Raw genomic sequence first — 20,772 nt, forward strand, 5'->3', positions numbered from 1 at the left:
ACCGCCGCCCGCTCCTGAAACCCAGATTCCCTTGTTCCTTATTGATGCACCACTCTCCCCCTCGACGACGCTGATGCTCCCTTTGTCGTCGCAATGGGAAACTCCAGCGGGAAGCCGGTAGTCTTTACCGACGAAGGTATGTCCATGTCCTCTCCAACCCCTCCCCCTTCTCGCTGCCACGACTCTCCCTCGCTCCCCGCAGAGGCCCTCCGCTGACCGACGCTTTCTTCCCCGACCGCCAGTCAACCTCAACCACTTCCGCCTGCTCAGAGTCGTCGGCAAAGGCGCCTTCGGCAAGGTCCGCATCGTCGAGCGCAAGGACACCGGCCTCACCTTCGCGCTCAAGTACATTCGGAAAGATGAGGGTTGGTGAAGCCACTCGGATTCCTGGCCTTGCAGCCGTCGTGCTGACGTCGTGTAACAGTTGTACGGTCGGAGAGCGTGCGCAACATCATACGGGAGCGACGGATGCTGGAACATCTCAACCACCCTTTCCTTTGCAACTTAAGATACAGCTTTCAGGACATTGAGTACTTGTGAGTGCCATTGGCCCCGCCCCTTCCTCGCCCCTCTGCTCACCGCCCTGCAGGTACATCGTAGTAGATTTAATGAACGGTGGAGACCTCCGCTTCCACATTTCACGCAAGACCTTCACCGAGGATGCGGTGCGCTTCTGGATTGCCGAGCTGGGATGTGCGCTGCGCTACATTCACAGGCAAGGGATTGTCCACAGAGACGTGAAGCCGGATAATGTGCTGCTAGATTCGGAAGGCCATGTGCATTTGGCCGACTTTGTAAGTCTTTGCCTTGTGCGCGCACGCGCGCGTGCCTCCCATGGCTTGCATTCGACTGACAGCCGCCTGCCTAGAACGTGGCATCCGACTTCACGCCGGCAAAACCACTGACGAGCAAGTCTGGCACGCTGGCCTATCTTGCTCCCGAGGTCTACGAAGGCAAAGGCTACTCATGCGAGGTGGATTGGTGGTCTCTCGGCGTGCTCTTTTACGAGTGCATCTACAACAAGGTACGCAAGGCATCATTTGATGCACGTTTGCTGGAAGTTATGCTGACCGCCAGCAGAGGCCGTTCGAGGCCAGGTCGCATGAGGAGTTGTCCGAGAAGATTCGTAAAGTGGACGTGCCTTACCCCGTTACCAGCCCGCCCGTCTCCATGCCTTGCCTTCACGCAATCAGCTCGCTCCTCGAGAGGAACAGGGCTAAGCGCATTGGCGCCACCAGCTTTGAAAGCTTTACGGATAACCCTTTCTTCCGCGGCCTAGACTTTGTGGCCCTGGAGTACAAGGAGATTGAGCCAGTCTTTACCCCGTCGAGCGATAAGACAAACTTTGACGCGACTTACGATCTCGAGGAACTTCTACTGGAGGAAGCGCCACTTGAGGCGCGTGCGAGACGCCAAAAGCCCCGAGAAGCCTTGAAGGAGGACGCGACAGAGGCCGAGATTCGTGCAGATGAGCTGCACAGGATGATAGAGACGCTGTTTGAGCCCTTCAACTACACGGCCGTCGCCGCCGACCGCGCCCCTGTGGTTGACAATACGAGCCAACCGGGCTCTCAGACGAATCCTTCGTCAGAATACCAACGGCCACCATCATCGCAGAGGACCTGTACGGATGACCGCCTGGTTCCAACGACGACGAACACGACCCAAGGCCGGTCGCATACGCAATCCAGATCCACGACGCAGTCGCCCAACGGTTCGCCACCCCTTCCCACGTCCAACCTTGCCAACGCCCATGGCGGCCACCACCATGCCGGTTCAGATCCCTTGAGTCCCGATGGCAATCCCAACGTTCCTTCGTTCAGCAGGCCAATGAAGCAGCGCGGTAGCACACGCAACACCAGTATGGGAGGAGGCGTTCAAGTTGTGCTGAACGAGGAGGGCAGCTGGTCGGACATGGCTAATCAGAGTTCGGCAATGGTCACCCCGCCCTCAGAACAACAGGCTGCCGAGCAGCGCCCATCTGGCGTACTAGGATTCCTCAGTCGCAAAAAGGGCAGAGACAGGAGCCCGAAGGCCAAGGAAAGGGGTGTTCTGGGCAAGGAGGGCGCCAGAGTAATCATCAGCCAAGGCTGAGCTTGAACGCTTTACGCTTTGGGGATGGACATGATCAGGACGTGAGCATGAGTTTTGGGTTGTTCTAATTGCAGGGCGTCTTGGCGTCTTTTTCCGCGAGACGGGTTGTTCATCATTCCCCCGTCGCCGCTGCTGGTTTTGTTGGGCTCTCCTCGGCAGCGGGAGTTTCTGGGGGGGCTAGAGTAGCTTGCATTCATGGTGGAAGTTTAGTTCTTGGACAAACTTTTTCTTTTCTTTTTCCCTTGCGTGGTCGGCATTGTTCGAATTGGAGCATGGACGGTTTCCGATTAATCACAAGTTGTCCTGTCGTCAAGAAAAGGACTAACGCAGCATTAAGATACCAAGAAATAGAACGGGCTCTTTCCTCGACATCCTGCCTGCCCCTGGCTGCGCAAACTCTGATAGGGATCTACTACGCAGAAACAATGGAGAGAAGATTTGCAGCTGGTAGCTCGGACGTCGTATCATCAGTCAGACTTAAACCCACAACATGCGTAGTCCAAAAACGGACCAATCAAAGACGGAGCCTCCTTCGCCGATCAAACAACAACGTCCCGACAAAGTGGCTTTGCGACGGCGGCGTGCCGACGAGGGCGTTGGACCGCGGTCTAGGCCAGCCGAGCCGACCGTCGGCCGTCGACTCCAACCGCCATGCTCCCCGCCGGGAGAGGGAGCACGAGCCCCCTTTGGACGGCTTTCCACCAACGTCTGTGGAATGAGAAAATCTTCTGTGGCTCGTACGTTTACGCACAATGTCCTCCGCCGCCCCGTGCCGCGGCGTCCACGATGCCACCGCGTAATCCTTCGCTCCCGGCATCTGTAGCCGGCAACAGGGCGTTGCCGCCGCTGCTCGAGAGGGGTTCCGGCTTGGAAAACTTGAGAGAAAAGGCCACTAGGATGACGGGCACCACGCTCGCAATCTCCCCCAGCCCGGCAAACTGCGGCGGAATGACCGCGCCGTGGACCTTGACGAACGCCCCGGCGGCCAGGAGCACTGCAAGTGTGTTGTAGCCCGCCGCCCAGACGAAATTGAACCAGATCCTCCGCACCGCGCGCCGCGACAGGTCCATGGCTATGAGGATGCCCCGCAGGTCGGGGCGGACGAGCGCCACGTCCGCGCAGCTCTTGGCGACGTCCGTTCCGCCGCCCATGTGCACCCCGACGTTGGCTTGCATCAGCGCAACGGCGTCGTTGGTCCCGTCACCGCAGAACATGACGGTTTGGCCGCCATTGCATCGTTGGGCATCGCGGACGTACTCTTGCTTGTCCTGCGGCGAGCAGCGAGAGCGTGTGTTTGCCGGGGCAATATTTAAGAATTGCGCGATCCGCTGGACTGCTCTCTCCTCATCTCCACTGACCAACGAGACGGTAATTTTTTGAGAGCGGAGCTTTGAAATGACCTGCGCAGCTTCCGGGCGTAGAACATCTTCCAGTGCGAATAAGGCTGCCAGTTTCTCATTAACGGTGACGGCGAATGTTGAATGGAAGAGATGGGAATTATCTCGGCCAGTCATACTGCGACCTGCGTCTTTGAGCCTCGATACAACAAAGCCGTGTACCTCGGACTCTTCAACTCCGAGCCATCGATAGCTTCCTCCCCTCACCACAAGACCGTCAAGCCTACCTTCAATGCCACCACCAGCAGTGGCGTTAAGCGTCTTAAATTTTGTACTCTGCAAGGAACTTTGGTGCTCAAGGTGCTTTGATAATGCGATCGAGATTGGATGTTTGTTTGCCGAAACCAGGCCCAGGACATGTGAACTTGTGGTAGGATCGCATAGCTCGAAGATAACAGTCATCTTCCCTTGAGTCAACGTCCCTGTCTTGTCGAAGATGACGTGTGAAACCTTCCGTGAAGCCTCAATGGCCGGAGGCGAGCTGAAGACTACGCTGTGCTTCGCGGCATGTCCACTCGCTATGACTATGACCATAGGAACGGCAAGGCCAATTGCGCATGGGCAGGAGATGATTAGGGTTGCGATGGCATATTTTGCAGCCTCAATAGCCGAGTTTGATGCTGAGAGCCCAAGAAGCCAAGTGCCGATAAGTAACCAGACAGTGAAGACAATACAGGCGATAGCTATAATTGCAGGGACAAAATACCCTGCAATGCGATCAGCCATAGCTTGTGACTTTGGCTTCGAAAGCTCGGCATTTTCGACCATGGCACCGATTTCGCTAATACTGTTCTCAAAAGGCATGCGGCTCAAGGCGGCGTCCAAGGTACCGTCTAGGTTCAAAGTCCCAGCTGTGATTGAGGAGCCTATTCCTTTTGCGACGGGTTTCGATTCTCCAGTCATAGTAGATTCATCCACCTGCGAGCCACCATAGATGACGACACCATCTGTGGGTATCCGTGAATGTGGAAGAACACGAAAGTCATCACCATGTTGAAGCAGCCGTGCGTCAATTTCCCTAGTAACAGTCCGATGTTTGGAAAGGAGAAAAGCAGTAGGTGCCTGCAGCGATTTGATGGAAACGGATTCTGTTGCCTTTTGTCGGGCTATTTCGCTGACAAACCGACCAAGCCTGATCAACGTCACGAGCAGGGTGCTCGTCTCGAAAAAGGATCCAACAGATAACGGATGTCCGGCCGCATAATAAGAAAAGACTACAATGGAAAAGATGCAGGCCGTGCTCGTACTCAAGACAATGAGCAGGTCCATGTCTGCCGTCTTGGAATGTATCAGGCTTCGAAACGCACTTGGATAAAATTCCCAAGCAAGGCCGGCCTGAACAACAGTAGCTAGCCCTAGTGAGATAGCGTTGTATACCAGCCGTGACCCAGGGATAGGCGCCCATGCGAAAATTAGAACCGGAACAGTGAGGAGAGCAGATATGACGAAATACGTAAACTCTTTCCGCACTTGTTTCCTACCGGCTATTATTGAGGGGTTTGGAGGTATCGGGGCCAGCTGGATATCTTGTATGCCAAACCCCTTCTCCAGGAGGTCGCGCGGATAAACCCGCGCCGGGTCGTAATAGATTCGTACAACAGTTTTGCCTTCCTTGCTTCTCTTCCCAAGATGATCGATTCTAAGTGCTCCAAACGGCAAGGCGAGGCCGCAAAGCACCTCAGGGCTGTCCACGAGTATGTCCAAGAATAAACCTTCGCTATGAATGATCCGCTCGAAGCTGTAGGCAGTCATACGCTGCAGTTGCAGCAAGGCGTCGTTGGCCGAGATAGTCCTTGTGTCGACAGAAAACTGTGCTGTTGACAGCACCAGGTCGGTTCGGATATTCTCAATTGATGGTATTTTTTCCAAGGCCTTGCGCAGCTTCGCCTCGCATCCACTACATGTCATACCGGACACACTGAGCTTGACATGCTCCCAGAAAGCCGGGCCCTTCTCAACGTCCCCGCCTGGCGTTGCGTATGCAGTGTCTAAGACATTGTCCGAGGAAGGGCAAGCTTTTGGGCACGGGGCATCTCCGGTTTGGTTTGCTCCATTGCTCCAATCCCCTTTGGCATCACCAGGGTCCAAATGGGTGCAGAGCTTGGGCATGGTCGTGGCTTGGAGGGAGGCTCGGTCGAGGGATAACGGGCAGATGAAATTGACATGGCGCTGCTGGCAGGTGTGGGCAATCTTGTAAGGGAGCTGCTGCTGTTTGCCGTGACACAGCGCGGGGTCATTCTTGCCGAAACAAACTCTCACACATGTCCTAGCTCTTGCACGAATGCTACGTTCCACGCCTCCCATCAAGGGCGCGCGATGCAGAAAGCATTCCGGTCCTGCGTCTGCACAGCTCGCCGATTGGTATGTTGGTCGACATATTGCTTCCTTTGGCAATTTCCGGATCTACGCGACGTCGGACGAGGAGGTGAGGTGGTGGACTAGGTTGGAAGAAAATATAACATATGCGACCCCGTGACCTGGCAGCCCCCAAAACAACGTCATCGCGCGACGCGACAGACTTCCACCACGCCAACACCATGGCCCCGAAAACACGGACCGGCAGACGGCAACGATCAAACTCGAACCATGGCGTGCCCGATGTTTACAAGGCCATGCTGTCGGATTCCAGGCCCGACGAAGCCCGGCCGCCGAAGAAGCGCAAGCTCGACGCGCCTCCTGCTTCTCCACCCGTCCAGACTGTCAGCGATAGCTCCGAAGGCACCGGTGACAGCGATGTTGAGTGGGAAGAGGTTGAAGTGGGCTCCGGCGCTGATTACCTTCTTCGGTCGCCCCAGCGCGCTCAGGAAGCAGACACCTTAGAAATCAGCATAGGCGGCCCTGAGGCGGCCAAGAAGGCACCGACAAAGGCTCGTAGGAAAGCAGCAACTGCTGCTGAAAAGCTGATGAAGCTCAACATCCATAAGGTGCACGTGTTATGCCTGCTCTATCACTCTTACGTAAGGAACGCGTGGTGCAACGACCCAGCAATCCAGGTATGCGCACCAGGTCGTCGAGTCCTTGCTGGTTGATTTGCCGTTTCTGATGTGGGCATCAGGCATCCTTAAAAAGGTTCCTTAATACAAAAATGTCCACCTCCCTGACATTGAACCCTAAATCCAGCCAGTTCCAGGCTACTAGGGCTTTTGTAGATGGCCTCAACCTGGCAAAGGACGTTTGGAAAGATTTCAAAATAAATGCTACTGGAACGAAAAGGGCAAAGTGGGCAGAGGATCCAAAAGATCTTGAAGCGGTACGAAATGCAACCATGATTGATCATTCAAGAGATGATCTGACCGGAGAAAACAGTACAAACCTCCAGAAAACGAAGACACAATGCTAGACATCTCAGATCTACGAAAGGCAGCTATAGCATTTGAAGGTTCCCCTGATACCGGCGCGCAACTTTTCTGCGCCTTTTTACGTGCATCTGGTGTTGAGACTAGATTAGTCGCCTCATTGCAACCGCTCCCGTTCGCGTCGGCTGCTAATATCCTACCCCCTGTCTCGTCAACACCGGCCAAAGCAACCACCTATGTTTCCGGGAGCGATGGCGACGAAGGACAAAGCTCCTTGCCCGTACCCGAATCAAAACCATCCAGGGGCGCGGCAGCGACGCCCATTAAGAGGATAAAGAGAATGGGACAGCCAAGAACTAGTGTTTCTCCCTACCAAGGATCGCCATCACAGGCTACAGGTGAGAGAGGCCTTGCGTACAATGTTGACGCACTGTTAATGACAATCACTCAAGTACAAAAAAGCACCGTTATTCCACCACCACGGTATCCAGTCTATTGGGTAGAAGCATTCAATACTGCTAATCAGAAATGGCTACCAGTAGATCCAATAGCAACCATGACCGTCGGAAAGCCTTTCAAAATAGAGCCTCCGCTTAGCGACCTGGATGTTAACATGACATACGTTGTGGCCTTTGAGGCAGATGGTGTCGCGAAAGACGTCACTCGTAGGTACGCCAAAGCATACAATGCAAAAACCAGAAAACTCAGGGTAGAAACGACGCCAAGTGGAGATCGATGGTGGAGGAAGGCCATGAAGATCTTTCGCCGTGGAATAGTTTTGGTGAGCCTTTTACTCTACACTATGCATCCTTATTCTGACCATCTATGGTAGGATAGGGACCAAGTTGAAGATGCGGAGCTTGCCAAGAGGGAAGCTTCTGAGGAGATGCCAAAAAACATGCAGGACTTCAAGGACCATCCGTACTACGTGCTTGAAAGGCATCTCAGGCACAATGAAGTCATTCATCCAAAGAGAGAAGTTGGCAAGGTCAATGTCGGATCCTCTGCTGTCAGCAAGCTGGAACCAATTTATCGGCGCCGGGATGTGCATTCTCTGAAAAGTGCGGACAAGTGGTACCGGCTCGGCCGGGAAGTCAAGGTGAGTTTCACCGTTGTATCGTAGTTAGGATATGCCCACTAAATCGTCCATCCCTACTGCAGCCAAGCGAGCAACCTCTAAAGCATGCTAAGCCACGCCGAGACCGCCACGCAGGATTAGAAATCGAGGAAGACCCAGGTCACAGTGCCGAGGGAATTGTTGGTGCTGGCCTTTACGCGGACATTCAAACCGAGCTCTACGTTCCACCACCGATAGTCCGTGGTCGTGTTCCTCGTAATGCCTTTGGGAATCTTGACGTCTATGTAGCATCCATGGTCCCTCGAGGGGGGGTACACATTCGGCATCGTGATGCTGCCAGAGCCTCCCGCATTCTCGGCATTGATTACGCGGATGCAGTTACTGGATTCCAATTCAAGGGACGGCACGGCACGGCAATTAAACAAGGAGTTATCGTCGCGGAAAACTTCAAGGAAGCAGTTGAGAGTGTAATTGAAGGTCTAGGTCAAGCGCAACAAGAGGATGAGAAGAAAAAGCGTTCAAACGAGGCTTTGAGGTTGTGGCGAAGATTCCTACTGGGCTTAAGGATCAAGCAACAGGTCCAGTCATACGCCTCAGGAAATGAAGAAAGAGACATTGGCAAGGAGGTAGACCGGATAGATGCTGATGCAGCTGAGAAAGAACAAGCCGGTGGGTTTTTCCGCGCTGCCGCCATGAGCGAAGATCCGGACCCTACAGGAGACCGCCGAAGCCCCAACAACACTGACTACATCAGTCTAGAAGGAGGGTTCGTTCCCGAAGACAACAGCCACGAAATATTCCGGAGCTCCTTAATGCGTGAGAATTCGCATCAACAACACTTCCAGCGCGATGTCGATATGGATATGGGAGGTGGAGGGTTTCTGCCGGATGACTCGTCAATGCATGGTTCAAATGAAGAAGAGAGTCCTCCCGGTAAACAGGGTAGAACGATTCTTGAAAGAGAAAATAAATCCATTCCAAACGAAGGAGGTGGGTTCTTGCTGGAAGACAACGCCAAATTGGAGCCGGAAGATGGAAATGGTTTCTCTGTCAACACACCCGTAGAATGGCCATCAAATCGGGAAGAAGCATCCCCAAAGGATGCTGTGGTTGACCAAAGCGAGAACGGGGCGATTTCCGAACAAGCGCCATTTGAAGAACCGGTTAGGGAATCGAAGTTCCACAAACAGGACGTCCAAAAAATTCAGGAGGGAACTGCGACAGAGGACCCAGCAGTCGATACACCGGAAAATGCCTTGGGTGATACTTCGGCCCATTCCGTTGCTCAGACGGAACCTGACGGATTCAATAAAACCAATGAGATGGACATGGTCATTCAAAGTCCACATACTCCCAAGTCGGAGACAAGCGAAGAGGTGCCTGCTTCCGAGGACGACAAAGGTTCTCTGCTTTCACATGACCCGGAGGATGAAGATGCAGAACCAGAATGGCTCCTGAGTGATTAACATGCAAAATAGGATATGTACCGTATCATAGCCTTAAGGTCGAATTACAAGCCGAGGCGATGTGGCAATTGGATGGGAATCGTATTATGACAGAGCATCTGCGTGAATGTATTGGCGTCTTGATAAGAGGCAGGTATATTACATTCGTCATGTTCCATTCAGAGGGGTGACTGTAGAGTCACATCTAACTCTCCGGCCTATTCTCCGCGTAACCTGCCGTGCCCATGCGCTCTTCAGTCGTCTCCCCGTCGCTCGACTTGGCTAATCCGTGCTCCTTTAGGAGCGCATCAATCTCATCGGCACCCCAAAGATGGTGATAGACCTTTCCGGACTTCGTTCTGCCCACGGTGGCAAACTCAACTGCGTAGAGTTAGCATCTTTGAGTATTAAAATGGAGCGGGTTCGACATACTCTTCTCGCTGCTTAGTTTGGTTGAATCCATTGTTTTGCTGAGCACCTTGACAGCCAGACCGCATGCCTCCTTCAGATCGCAATCCTCCTTATAGTCCTGCTTCAGCAGACTCTGCGCGCTCGCGTTGTTAGCGCCAACGCTGGTCGCTTTCCAGCCTCCGTAGTTGCCGCTGGGGTTGCTTTGGTAGAGCTGGAACTGGCGCTGGGGGTCGTAGCCGGCATAGATGAAAGAGACACCAAAGGGACGCAGACCGCCGTGCTGAGTGTAGCCTTGCTTGAGATCGCACAGGCGCCGCACAAGCTGCTCGCAGGGAATGTCTTCGTTGTAGGTGAGGAGGTAGCGCTGGGCGGCTTGACGGGCGTAGTTGATGAGGATGTTGGCGTCGGCAGTCATGCCTGCTACTGCGCAGATCATGTTGCTACAGAAGTCAGATGTGAGACAAGGGCTGGGGTGAGGAGATGGCGACGCACTCATTGAGGATGTAGAGCTTCTCGGCCGACGTGTCCTGCTCCAACAGCTTGCTGGTGACCTTGCGCTCGGCGGCCAACACGATGCCATCCTTCGCGAGGATGCCGAGGGCGGTACCGGCATGGGAAATGGCTTCGAGGGCGTATTCGACCTGGTAGAGACGGCCCTCGGGCGAGAAGATGGTCGTCTAGACGGAGCGGGTGAGCTACAGGGTGCGAGCAAAAAGAGTGGGGGACGCTTACTCTGGAGTCGTATCTCCGGGACATGGTGGCGGTACGGGGATGATGGAAGGGGGAGGATGGCGGGGGAGAGGGTATCTACCTAGGCCGTTGGAGCAGGCAGGCAGGTAGAGGTAGGTGTGAGCGAGCTCCAGCCAGCCGCGCACGGACTGGGCCGCGAGCTCTTGTCAATCCGCCGACGCGCCGACCGAGGCGCGCCAAGAAAAGCATCATTGCAAGAGCTCGCCCATCCCTCCATCCCACCAAATACCTGCCTACGTACCAACACGATGCTCAAGTCGACCTACAAGCCCGCCCCCGCCCCGCCGCCGCTCCCGCCCGGCTGGTCCGAACACAAGGCTCCGACAGGCAAGTCACCCGCCATCCCGTTTTGCGCGCTCCGCGCCTGCTGACTCTGTCCTAGGCCATTCCTACTATTACAACGCTGAAACCAAGCAGTCGACATACCAGCGCCCCATTTCCTTGCCCCAACTGTTCCCGAACCAGCTGCCCCCCATCGACCCCCAGCAGCCTCACCATCATCATCATCATCAACAACGCCACCAACAACCTCCCCAAATTTCGCGCGGCAAAGCAAATTATCCCGACCGTCGCAGACACCATCCCGATGACCGTCCAAAGCACGTGTACCTCATACCTGGATGTGCGCCATGGTTGTTAGTCAAGACCAAACTTAGAAGGCGCTTCGTGCACAACCCCCACACGAACGAGAGCTTTTGGAAGTTCCCGCAAGATGTGATGAAAGGTGTGGTTGAGTTCGACCGCATTGAGCGCGAGCGGCGCGAGCGGCGTGAACGAGGCGAAATTAGCGATGACGACCTGAATGATAGTGAAGCTGCTGCCGCCGAAATGGCCGCCCAAGACGCCAAGACTGTCCCGCGGGTTGTTACGACCTCTACGGCAGAGCCAAAGGCCTATGATAGCGATGAGTACGAAGAAGTCGAAGTTACTGATGACGAGGATGCCGAGAACGAAGATGGTCCATCGAAGCGGCAGAAGACGGACGAAGAAGCAGATGAACAGCCCGTCGAGTTCAACGAAGACGATATTGCATACCAGTTGGCAGCCATGGGTGAAGATTATGGCATGGATCCAGGCTCTTACGAAAATGGCGAGGATGATCAATGGGAGGAAGGTGCCGAGGGTTTGCCTTTGACTGAAGAGGACTCCAAAGCACTGTTCAAAGACCTGTTAGATGATTATCACATCAACCCATTCACTACATGGGAAAAAGTCATCGAGGAAGGTCGTGTCATTGAAGACGACAGATACGTCGCTCTGCCAAACATGAGGTCTCGCAAGGAAGCCTGGAGCGAATGGTCACGCGAACGTGTTGCCCAGCTCAAAGAACAGCGCGAGAAGGCCGAAAAGAGGGACCCGGCAATCCCATATTTGGCTTTTCTGCAGAAGCACGCTACTCCTAAACTTTATTGGCCTGAATTCCGGCGCAAGTACAAAAAAGAGCCTGAAATGAAGGACGCCAAGCTTCTCGACAAAGACCGCGAAAAGTGGTATCGCGAGCACATCAATCGCCTCAAACTTCCGGAGAGCACGCGCAAATCGGACCTTTCTGCTCTTCTCAAGTCACTGCCGCTGCCTGCCCTTAACCGCTCCACGAGCCTCGCTGCGTTGCCTCCAGCACTACTGACAGACCTGCGCTACATCTCGCTGTCTGCATCGGTACGTGATTCAATGATTGAAGCATATATTTCCACACTGCCTCCAGCGCCGGAGGCTACGGGTCAGCCGAGCGAGGAGCTAGAGGAGGTCGAGAGACGGAAGAGGGATCGAGAGAGGAGAGAAAAGGCGCTAGCGGAGCGCGAGAAAAGGGTACAGGAAGAAAAGTGGAGACAAAGGAAGGACCTTGAGTATGGAAAAGGTCGTCTGAAAGAGGAGGAAGAAGAACTGAAGAGAGCCATGAGGGTTGGCAAGGGCGGCCTCAAAGCACAATTGGGCGGGGTAGAGGGCGCGACAAACGACGATGGAACAGGGGACAAGGAGCAGGAAAAAGTGGAGTGACTACGAGTTCTCTCGTGACCTGAAGCACCAGGGATGTAAGGATAGGCAGCTGTAGCGTGGCGCGAGCTTCATACCCAGCTAATGATGTTTGTTGTCAGATGACGGCGATGGGTAACACGGGCTCGGATGATCGCCGCCGGCTGCCGGTGCCAGCCCTGTGGGCGGTTGCCTGTTATGGACGGCCGTGGCCGTTTCGGGAAAACACCCTGAACCGCCCCGGAGAAATGCAGCGACAGATCTTGGCTGCGCCTGAAACGTAGTACTGCCTTGCTCGCCATGGGTCGGGTGTTTGAAAGCGATGCTGTGTACGTCGACGCTGCGTCATGGCTTTATGCGGCTAACTGGCGTCGTGCTCAAGAGTCAAGACGCCGAACAGGTCGGTTGGCAAGGCTACAGTAAAACGTCGTGCACCTGTATGACAAGGAGAGATTGCACACTTTTCGTCGTACTACGTACACGATAGGGCCCGAGCTCGAGCCGCTCGGCAGCAGTTGTGTTTTGGTCTCCCAGAAACCGTCGGATTGCAGCCCTACCAATGGGCGAAGATCTGTTACCCAGATGCAATGCAGTCATTTCAGTCTCGGGATACGTAACGTCCGTCACCGTCAACCGAGATTCACTGTCTACCGAGACAGAGATCGACCAAGCACTTCTTACGGACTACTCTTTGTTTAGCCTTAACCCTAAATCCCAGATATGAGTGGAAAGGTCTTAGAGCACACGCATACTACGAACGCCTGAACTGGATTCTTCTTCCACTCCGTACAAGCGTCATTAACTGGTTAGGCGGTGAATCTCGCTCGACGGTAACGTGCGTAGCCGCTTGTGGCCAAGTGCCAACCCAACGGTCTTCGTCGTACCTAGTGCGGGGACCTGGACACGGATCCGCGCACGTGAAAATGCTTGTCTAGCTGGAATTACCTAGCTCACGGGTACCAAGAATGGAGCGGGTTTATCCGTGCTCCGGTCGATAACTACCTACCTCACGCATGCAGATGTCAGCAACACCCCCCACCCACTATGAAGGACTCATGCAGGTGCAACAACAGCTGCCTGACGAAGAAAGACGGCTGGAGTGTCTTCTTGCAGGATCACCTTGTACAACCGCGCCAACTATTACCACAGTTAGCAGATCTGTCTCGTATGCCCCAGGGATATCGAGAGACACGGGCTGTGGCAGATTTAGTAAAAGTTGAAAGCACCCTCGCTACTAAAACATATACCGTACAGCCACGGCCACGAGCTCAGCCGCCTTCTTCCGCTAGCCGTCGGGACGTCCAGCCACTTTAACTGATACCGCCTCGTCCATGGTTGGGTGGCGGGATGCGGAGACCCGCGTATTCTCGCTCGGGTACACATGCTTGTCGGCGTGCCGTCTTTCTGCATGCTCCCGGGAACGGCTGGCGTCTTAGCATTTGAGCCGCATCGCACATGGTCCACAGCTCCTTAGCAACCAATCAAGAAGCGCTCTCGCGATGCGAGTTGCTAAAAAAGGAAAAGATGATGCAGCAGCCACAGTTTCAGACCGCAACTCTACGTGACTTGCCGTTGAGTACTGCTAGAGTACCATTGAGCATCAGGTCATTTTGAGAGCATCATGGCGGTGGCCTGCGCGGCCCAGTGCGTTCTTGGTACTCTGGGAAATAGCTACGCAAACGGTGACCGGCCTGGCAGCTACGAGAGGACCTAAGGTGACTTCACCATATATACGAGGCTGGTCGTCTACCCATTGCTCACTCAAAAATAACCGCAGGCCGTCGTCCACGTCGGCCGCTATCTTTCTTTCTTCTTCATCCCAACATTCGGTATTCAATGCAATCTTCATCGTTCATATAACATCTTTCGCTTTCTTCATTCAGCCATCCGACATGAAAATTGTCGGCTGGTCTCTTTTTTGCATGGCCGGTATCTCGTCCGCCCTATCGCACATCTCCCGCGATGGTGCATGCGGTTGGAGAAATGGACTCACCTGTTTTAACTCCGTGTTTGGCAACTGCTGCAGCAATGAAGGTACTTGTGGCGCGACGGCCGAACACTGCGATGTCGGTTGCCAAGTAGAATACGGACTCTGTACCAGTGTTAGAGGATCGCCCTCTCAAGACGGTACTTGCGGAGGCTCGCTAGGCTACACGTGCGTAGGGTCTTTATTCGGCGACTGTTGTAGCCAGTATGGATTCTGCGGCTCTACAAGCGCCTACTGTCAGGAGGGCTGCCAGGCCAGTCACGGTGTGTGCGATTCAAATTGGCCCCATAGCCTGAAAAGGAGGCAGCGGTATGGCTCTCCTCCCGCTGCAAAGTCAAACTCGGTGGCCACAATATGGACGAGCACGACTTTTACGGCAATTGAAACCGTTACAGCCTTCACGCCAACTTTTTCCGCAACATCACTACCTCAAAATACGACTCAGCCCAGCAGCACTTCAACCGAAACCGAGACTGTATCTGCGTGTCCAGAAGTCCTTCCTACAAGTTCAACCGATGGTTCCTGCGTCCGTTGCGAAGGCCAGCCGGGGACCGATCAATGGTGTGGCTACAACATCACCACCAATTACTATGAATACACTCCCAAGACATGTCGGACTGTAGAGTACACTCTCGTTGTCACAAATACAACCTTTGCACCAGATGGTGTGCCTCGGATCGGCCTCTTAGTCAACGGTACGATGCCCGGGCCCCTTATTGAGGCCAACTGGGGGGACACAGTCAGAGTCACTGTGATCAACCAAATGCAGGACAACGGTACAACCATTCATTTCCACGGTATCCGGCAGAACCACACGAACCAGTATGACGGCGTACCATCTATCACTCAATGCCCCATACCGCCAGGCGAGCAGATGACTTACGTATTTACTGCTACATCTTACGGCTCTTCATGGTACCACTCTCACTTTGCTCTCCAAACATGGGAAGGAGTTTACGGTCCTATAAACATCTATGGGCCCAGCAGTGCCGAGTATGACGTTGACGCAGGGCACATCTTCCTACAGGACTGGAGCCATGAGACTGTGGACACGCTCTATGCCCGCTCTCAAAGCCCCGTTACTGAGGAGGGCGCTAGAGCACCTGCCATGGACAACGGCCTGATCAACGGGATGAACACATGGGGTCCAGATGGCTCATTTAACCAGACCGGGAAACGTTTCGAGATGAATGTGGTCAAGGGCAAATCGTATTTGTTGCGACTCGTTAGTGTGGGTATTCAGTCAAGTTTCAAGTTCTACATTGACGGTAAGTATTTGACCTTAAGATGCAGCTTTGAGGCCTTACGACTGACAATGCGACCAGGGCACAAATTAAAAGTCATCTCCACCGACTTTACGCCCATAGTGCCCTATGAAACAGATATACTCGATATCAACATCGGTAAGCCAAAGCTCTCTCGGATAAAAGAAATATTACTGACAAGCTGCAGGGCAACGGTACGAAGTTATTGTGTCCGCGGATCAAGCAGTGGGCGACTACTGGATGCGCTCGGACAACCAAGATCCCTGCGGTAACGTCAGACAAGGCCACGATATAAGAGCAATCGTTCATTACAACGGCGGTCCAGGGGCCATGCCAACGTCAACGGCGTACAACTATACGCCTGCTTGCGTGGACGAGGATCCGGCGCTCCATACGCCTGTGCTGGCTCTCGACGCTGCCGATGCTGACGCCGCCTTCAACGCCGACGTCTCCGTCACGACCGACGCCAACAATGTCTACAAATGGTTCATTGACGGAACAACGTTCGTCGCCCACTGGGGTGATCCGACGCTGCGCGGCATCGTGGAAAAGGGCGTCGTGAACAACTACAGCGGCAAGCTGCTACTGACGGCGCCCACGCGCAACGAGTGGATCTACGTCATCATGCAGAGCACCATAGACTTCCCACACCCCGTACATTTGCATGGACACGACTTTGGAATAGTTGGGATTGGGAACGGGACGTATACGGGTGACACGGCATTGAGGCTGCAGAACCCTGCGCGGCGGGACACGGTGATGATGCCGGGCGGGGGCTATGTGGTCTTGGCGTGGCGGGCGGACAACCCGGGGGTGTGGAACATGCACTGTCACGTGGGCTTCCACCAGGCGATGGGGTTTGCGGCGCAGATTGTGGAGCTGGAAGCGGAGATTGCGGAGACGTTTGACGACGATGGCAGCGGGTTGGGCGAGCTGTGCGGGGCGTGGAACGAGTGGGCGGAGGGCCGGGGCTTGGAGCCGCAGTCGGGCGTTTGATCCATGATAGCGATACCTCTCTAACCTACCTACCTAGTCATGTAATGTAATGTCTGGTTCGGCGCATGACTCGCACAGTAATCCTTGCCGTGCTTGCTTCACTCACCCCTTCCCTCGTCCGCTCCACACGCATCCAAGCATGGAGGGACAGTCCGCCCATCTCCGCCAGTCCTCCGCCGGCTCCGCCGAGCTCCAACCTGGCGCCATTCCCCTCGTCGACATCTCCCGCACCCCCTCGCCCTACCCTCGCGCCCGCAGCGCCGCCCAGTCCGAGGATGAGGACGACGACTACGAGCCATTGTCCCTCGTCAGGCCGCTTGTCGCTTCGGACATCGCGAGCGGCGGCCATGCGCGCTCCTGGCGCGGCATCCTGGCCAATGGCGGCCTCGGCAACTTCTTCTTCGGCACCTGGACGGGCTGGCAGGTCTATGTCGGTCTGCTGCTCTTCTGGGTTTCTGGCTGCGCCTTCGGTCTGCTCTTGATGAACCGCTTTATTTTGCTGAGTACCGTCTCCACCAGACGTCGACATTGCTGCAAGAGCCTGCGCTGACGTGCCCCCACAGCTGGTGTATACAAGTAAGACTCGCCCGCCCGACACTGTCCTCTGGGCCCGTTCGCTAATGCGTAGCAGATTCCCATATCCGCTTACTATGACATGGATACAATTGATTTTGGCACACATCCTTCTCATTTGGTTCTCCAGCCTCACGCGCCTGCTCGCCCGGCCTCTTCAGAGGCTGGGGCTCGGCGCAGCCGTAGCTCCCTCCACGCCCCTCTCAGCTGGATCGCCTGGGTCTCGGGGTGCCGCGAGAACGACGGGGCTTCTTGCCAGTATCCTACGCCGGTTGCCTGGCGGCAGCGCTGGCATAGCTGGTGGTGGCGTCTTCGAGTTTGAGTGGCGTGTGGCCCGCCAGGCACTTCTTCTGGCTATCGTGTACCTGGCGAAAGTGGTCTTGAGCAATATATCTTTCGCGTTAGTCTTCGGTCAATCACATACGGGCCGGCAGCTGACGACCACTATCTAGTTACTCGGCACAAGAAACGTACAGCTTGGCCCGAATTGGTGTGGTGCCGCTGTCCCTGATCCTTGCCTCGACTTCTTCGCGGTCGGCGCTCTCTGCCAACTCGGTTTCCACTATGTCGTCTGCTCTCACGGCAGCTTTCAGTTTGCTCGTTGCCTGTATCCGCCCAGGCGGGCGTGTTACATCGGAGAGTATCGTAGCTGGCGTCTTTTCGTCCTTTTTCGTCGCCATTTATCCGGTCCTGCTTCTGCGCACTTATCGTGCCATTGTCGCCGATATGGTGCCGCAAGGCGACGTCTTAACTGGTTTTCCCTCTGCTGCCGGAGCTGATGAGCCTCTATCAGGAAGCCGAGAGGAGACGCGCGCCTATTGGCGTACGCTTCATTACACGTCGTCCCTGACGCTCATAATGTTGACTCCAATGGTCCTCATTTGCGGTGAACTTCCCAACATTCATCACAACTGCTACTTCCTAGACGTTCCATTTTTCTGGTTCCTAACCGTGTGCGGAGGTATTGGGGCATGGGCCGTCTTTTCCAGCACGCTATTGTTGACGAAGGCAACAAGCCCTCTTACTGTCAACTTCTTGAGCGTGCCAAGAGGAGCTTTTCAACTAATTTGCCTGAACAAGCTTAAGATGCCCGTACACAGCTGGTTGGGCATAGGATTTTGCTGGACCGCTAGTGCCTGGTTTCTGATTGCGAGAAGGGATGAAGGACGGACCTTGGATCGCATGAGACTAGAGGGGCGTTAGACATGAAAGTAAACGCTTCGTTGGGAGCGTGTAACGTCCGTCACCGTTAACCGAGATTCACCGTGAAGCGAGATGGTGATACTTGTGGAGTAGAAGAAGAGACCCAGCTAAGATATCTAGAGTCCATATATACTCTAAGACCTTTTCATCTATGCCTAGAACTCGGGCTAGGAGCTGGGCAAGAAGTGCTCTGTAGGGACTGCTTGTATCGTCCCCTGTCTCTGTCTCGCTATACGTTGGTACAAACGCTTCGCGTCAGCCCCGCAGTCTGGCAGAGCAGATCGCCCCGCTCTTATAGTGGGGAACATAACGTAGCTGCGCACATCCGCCTTGCTGCCACTTTCAACCTCTCTCCCACAATCCAACGTACGCATTGTTGACCTTCTCACCATGGCCGCTCCTGCGAAGCTCCGTGTTGGTATCATTGGCGCTGGCGAAGTAACTCAGGTCATTCATTTGCCTGTTCTTAGCCTGCTTTCTCATCTTTACTCGGTCGAAACCATCTGCGATATCTCTCGCAAGAATGCGGAACACTGTGCCGCCAAATTCCATATCCCCAAGTCCTGTACCGATCCGAACGAAGTCATTAACGACCCTGCCGTCGACGTCGTCTTCATACTCACCTCGGACGAATATCATGCGCCCTACACCATCTCCGCATTAAAGGCCGGCAAGCGCGTCATGATCGAGAAGCCACTTACATTGTCGCTACCTTCTGCCCAGAGAATTGCGGAAGCAGATAAGGCGGCAGGTGGATCACGAGTCTTTGTAGGGTACATGAGGCGGTACGCGCCTTCTTTCACGCAGGCCTTTACAAGAGAAATTGCATCCATCCCGCGGATTTTGTACGCGAGGGTTCGCGACTTCAGTGGGCCGAACTTACAATTCGTCTCGCAGTCAGGGACTTTCCAAGTAAAGAATACGGACTTCCCTGATGGTGCTGCTGAGGAACGAGAGAGGCTTTTGGGGGAGCTGTTTGCAGAAGCTTTCCCCGGGAAAAAGATCACAGAGGAGCGGAAAAAGATGTGTAGGTTCCTTGGAAGCCTTGGTTCTCACGTAAGTACTGTCTTCCTACTTCGGACCCTGTCTTTCCCTTAAGGGATCTTCCACATCACCTGCACATCAGAGGCTGGGCGTTCGCGCATATTGTGGACAGGGTTTTGGTTAGGGAAACATTGGTCTTGAGTTGAAATTTACGATATCTGACTTGAACTTAACCAGGACATCTCTATGATGAGGGAAGCTTTGGGCTTCCCAGAGTCGGTCGGTGGTGTATCAGTCAATGAGCCGTTCTACTCCGCCATCTTCAACTTCCGAAACAAGACTGGTGAGCCTTTTGCGGTCACGTATGAAAGCGGCATTGATGCTGTTCCTGAATTTGACGCGCATCTTGCCGTGTACGGAGAAAACAAACGCGTCTCAATCCATTATGATTCTCCCTATGTTAAGGGTCTGCCAATCAAAGTTCGGATAGAGGAACTCAATGAACATGGCGAAATTCAATCCAGGGAAGTCCTCACTTCATACGAGGATGCCTACACGGCTGAATTGAAGGAAATGCATGCATGTTTTGTTGACGGCAAGAAAATCAAGACCACCCCAGAGGATGCTCTTCAAGATCTTCAGATTTTCGATATGATGTACAAAAAGCATGATGAGACTGCTAGTCTCTAAGATAGGGTGGATATGCGGCACCCGTTCCCGAATTGCCAATAGTACTACAGCCGTTAGTAGTCAAATAGTAGGATGTGAAGTCGTAAGCGTACAGCTATGGCTTTCATAATAGCAGCTTGATTCGCTGGTTAGATTACATGAGAATAGAGATCGCTTTGTAAAGGTATAAATTTTTTTACATTAGGCCTATAATGTCAGTCACTGGGAACTAAGATAGAGGATGATATAAGTAGTACCTATAGAGTACCCCTTACCTAATCCCTAGCCCGAGTCCTAGGTAAAAATATCTTTATTAGGTTAATAAGCCGAACTACTATACCAGCCGTCCGTAGGCTAAAAATAATAAAATAATAAATAAAGGCTCTTATAATCTTGGAGTATATAGATTCTACGGCTATTTACTAAGATATATAAGTTTTTCGCATATTTTCTGAGATACATATATCAAAAAAGTCTCTCTGATAAATATATATTTTTTTTTTAAAAAACAAATTCGATATATTTCGATACATTACAATATATTATAAAAACGTATATCTTAGAAATTGTTTTTCTTATAAATATCTTTAGTTTTTTTTTTATAAATATATTTCCCTCTTTTTTTAAAGAGTATAGTTCGCTTTTTTTTT

At 53.6% G+C, this 20,772-nt stretch overlaps 9 protein-coding genes across 9 annotated transcripts; 7 read left to right on the plus strand and 2 right to left on the minus strand.

Moving 5' to 3' along the window:
* Positions 1-93: 93 nt before the first annotated feature.
* K452DRAFT_303210 (uncharacterized protein) lies at positions 94-2,094 on the plus strand (the record flags this gene model as incomplete). Its single annotated transcript, XM_033542697.1, has 6 exons — positions 94-136; positions 243-365; positions 425-536; positions 590-794; positions 869-1,024; positions 1,081-2,094. 6 exons carry the CDS (start codon positions 94-96, stop codon positions 2,092-2,094), a joined length of 1,653 nt encoding a protein of 550 aa, XP_033391613.1.
* An 866-nt stretch (positions 2,095-2,960) lies between these two features.
* K452DRAFT_259972 (uncharacterized protein) lies at positions 2,961-5,525 on the minus strand (the record flags this gene model as incomplete). Its single annotated transcript, XM_033538510.1, has 1 exon — positions 2,961-5,525. A coding segment is annotated over exon 1 (2,439 nt), but the record flags the coding sequence as incomplete, so codon positions are not given.
* Positions 5,526-6,034: 509 nt separating this feature from the next.
* K452DRAFT_259974 (uncharacterized protein) lies at positions 6,035-9,387 on the plus strand. Its single transcript, XM_033538511.1, has 6 exons — positions 6,035-6,484; positions 6,547-6,741; positions 6,798-7,185; positions 7,240-7,568; positions 7,620-7,886; positions 7,949-9,387. Exons 1-6 carry the CDS (start codon positions 6,104-6,106, stop codon positions 9,329-9,331), a joined length of 2,943 nt encoding a protein of 980 aa, XP_033391615.1. The 5' UTR covers positions 6,035-6,103; the 3' UTR covers positions 9,332-9,387.
* A 1-nt stretch (position 9,388) lies between these two features.
* K452DRAFT_280845 (uncharacterized protein) lies at positions 9,389-10,578 on the minus strand. Its single transcript, XM_033539471.1, has 4 exons — positions 10,454-10,578; positions 10,214-10,398; positions 9,743-10,161; positions 9,389-9,691 (listed from the first exon to the last, which is right to left on the minus strand). Exons 1-4 carry the CDS (start codon positions 10,475-10,477, stop codon positions 9,516-9,518), a joined length of 804 nt encoding a protein of 267 aa, XP_033391616.1. The 5' UTR covers positions 10,478-10,578; the 3' UTR covers positions 9,389-9,515.
* Positions 10,579-10,719: 141 nt separating this feature from the next.
* On the plus strand, positions 10,720-12,524 carry K452DRAFT_329983 (uncharacterized protein; the record flags this gene model as incomplete). The annotated part of the gene is made up of 3 exons (XM_033545084.1): positions 10,720-10,798; positions 10,854-12,409; positions 12,441-12,524. 3 exons carry the CDS (start codon positions 10,720-10,722, stop codon positions 12,522-12,524), a joined length of 1,719 nt encoding a protein of 572 aa, XP_033391617.1.
* Positions 12,525-14,541: 2,017 nt separating this feature from the next.
* On the plus strand, positions 14,542-14,706 carry K452DRAFT_213015 (carbohydrate-binding module family 18 protein; the record flags this gene model as incomplete). Its single annotated transcript, XM_033536207.1, has 1 exon — positions 14,542-14,706. A coding segment is annotated over one exon (165 nt), but the record flags the coding sequence as incomplete, so codon positions are not given.
* A 426-nt stretch (positions 14,707-15,132) lies between these two features.
* K452DRAFT_303215 (multicopper oxidase) lies at positions 15,133-16,693 on the plus strand (the record flags this gene model as incomplete). The annotated part of the gene is made up of 3 exons (XM_033542698.1): positions 15,133-15,700; positions 15,758-15,835; positions 15,885-16,693. The coding sequence occupies 3 exons, from the start codon at positions 15,133-15,135 to the stop codon at positions 16,691-16,693; spliced, it is 1,455 nt and encodes a 484-aa protein (XP_033391619.1).
* Positions 16,694-16,832: 139 nt separating this feature from the next.
* Positions 16,833-18,634, plus strand: K452DRAFT_280857 (uncharacterized protein; the record flags this gene model as incomplete). The annotated part of the gene is made up of 4 exons (XM_033539472.1): positions 16,833-17,196; positions 17,257-17,269; positions 17,325-17,666; positions 17,719-18,634. 4 exons carry the CDS (start codon positions 16,833-16,835, stop codon positions 18,467-18,469), a joined length of 1,470 nt encoding a protein of 489 aa, XP_033391620.1. The 3' UTR covers positions 18,470-18,634.
* Positions 18,635-18,811: 177 nt separating this feature from the next.
* K452DRAFT_322791 (uncharacterized protein) lies at positions 18,812-20,297 on the plus strand. Its single transcript, XM_033544553.1, has 2 exons — positions 18,812-19,525; positions 19,691-20,297. Exons 1-2 carry the CDS (start codon positions 18,860-18,862, stop codon positions 20,141-20,143), a joined length of 1,119 nt encoding a protein of 372 aa, XP_033391621.1. The 5' UTR covers positions 18,812-18,859; the 3' UTR covers positions 20,144-20,297.
* The last annotated feature ends 475 nt before the right edge of the window (positions 20,298-20,772 follow it).

Source organism: Aplosporella prunicola, assembly GCF_010093885.1.
Source record: "Aplosporella prunicola CBS 121167 unplaced genomic scaffold K452scaffold_72, whole genome shotgun sequence".
Taxonomy (NCBI): domain Eukaryota; kingdom Fungi; phylum Ascomycota; class Dothideomycetes; order Botryosphaeriales; family Aplosporellaceae; genus Aplosporella; species Aplosporella prunicola.

What these genes read in the sequence shown, in the direction of transcription:
- K452DRAFT_280845 (XM_033539471.1), bottom strand. Translation starts at nt 10,477, where the DNA reads ATGTCCCGGAGATACGACTCCAGA. An exon ending in AAGCTCTACATCCTCAATGA is followed by an intron (nt 10,162 to 10,213) that starts GTGCGTCGCCAT and finishes TGACTTCTGTAG; the next exon opens with CAACATGATCTGCGCAGTAG. An exon ending in CAAACTAAGCAGCGAGAAGA is followed by an intron (nt 9,692 to 9,742) that starts GTATGTCGAACC and finishes AACTCTACGCAG; the next exon opens with TTGAGTTTGCCACCGTGGGC.
- K452DRAFT_322791 (XM_033544553.1), top strand. Translation starts at nt 18,860, where the DNA reads ATGGCCGCTCCTGCGAAGCTCCGTGTTGGTATCATTGGCGCTGGCGAA. An exon ending in TTGGAAGCCTTGGTTCTCAC is followed by an intron (nt 19,526 to 19,690) that starts GTAAGTACTGTC and finishes GAACTTAACCAG; the next exon opens with GACATCTCTATGATGAGGGA.
- K452DRAFT_259974 (XM_033538511.1), top strand. Translation starts at nt 6,104, where the DNA reads ATGCTGTCGGATTCCAGGCCCGACGAAGCCCGGCCGCCGAAGAAGCGC. An exon ending in GCAACGACCCAGCAATCCAG is followed by an intron (nt 6,485 to 6,546) that starts GTATGCGCACCA and finishes TGTGGGCATCAG; the next exon opens with GCATCCTTAAAAAGGTTCCT. An exon ending in ATCGCCATCACAGGCTACAG is followed by an intron (nt 7,186 to 7,239) that starts GTGAGAGAGGCC and finishes CAATCACTCAAG; the next exon opens with TACAAAAAAGCACCGTTATT.